The 331-nt window shown below is 64.4% G+C and overlaps 1 protein-coding gene across 1 annotated transcript in view; it reads left to right on the top strand.

Annotated features, from left to right (window-relative positions):
* FBXW5 (F-box and WD repeat domain containing 5) overlaps nucleotides 1–331 on the top strand; it is a gene marked incomplete at both ends in the record, with an annotated part of 9044 nt that overhangs the window by 5988 nt on the left and 2725 nt on the right. Inside the window, one exon of the mRNA XM_010137323.1 lies at nucleotides 148–295. Within this exon, the coding sequence (XP_010135625.1) occupies nucleotides 148–295 (148 nt within the window). The remainder of the gene's footprint in view (nucleotides 1–147; nucleotides 296–331) is intronic.

Below are 331 nucleotides of genomic sequence, written 5' to 3'. Positions count from 1 at the left end.
TGGGGCTGCCTGGGGCCAGGGCTGTTGTCAAGGGCCTCAGGCTTGAGGTGGGATGGCCGCATCTTCCAGCGCCTCTCGGGCCTGCCCAGGATTAAGCCAGCTGGCAGCAGCCTGCAGAGCCACCTGATTCTGCTTTCTGTCCCCAAGGGATCAAAAGGATCCTGCCCCACCAGATGACGACAGCCGGGCCGGTGCTGGGGGAGGAGAGGCGCTCGGACGAGTTCTTTGACTCCCTGGATCACGTCATTGACATCCACGGGCACATCATCGGCATGGGCCTCTCCCCCGACCACAGGTGAGTGGAGGGCAGCTCTGCCCTCAGGCACCGCAC

Source organism: Buceros rhinoceros, unplaced genomic scaffold (assembly GCF_000710305.1).
Source record: "Buceros rhinoceros silvestris isolate BGI_N320 unplaced genomic scaffold, ASM71030v1 scaffold34655, whole genome shotgun sequence".
Taxonomy (NCBI): Eukaryota; Metazoa; Chordata; class Aves; order Bucerotiformes; family Bucerotidae; genus Buceros; species Buceros rhinoceros.
This window is presented reverse-complemented; position numbering and strand designations above follow the sequence as displayed.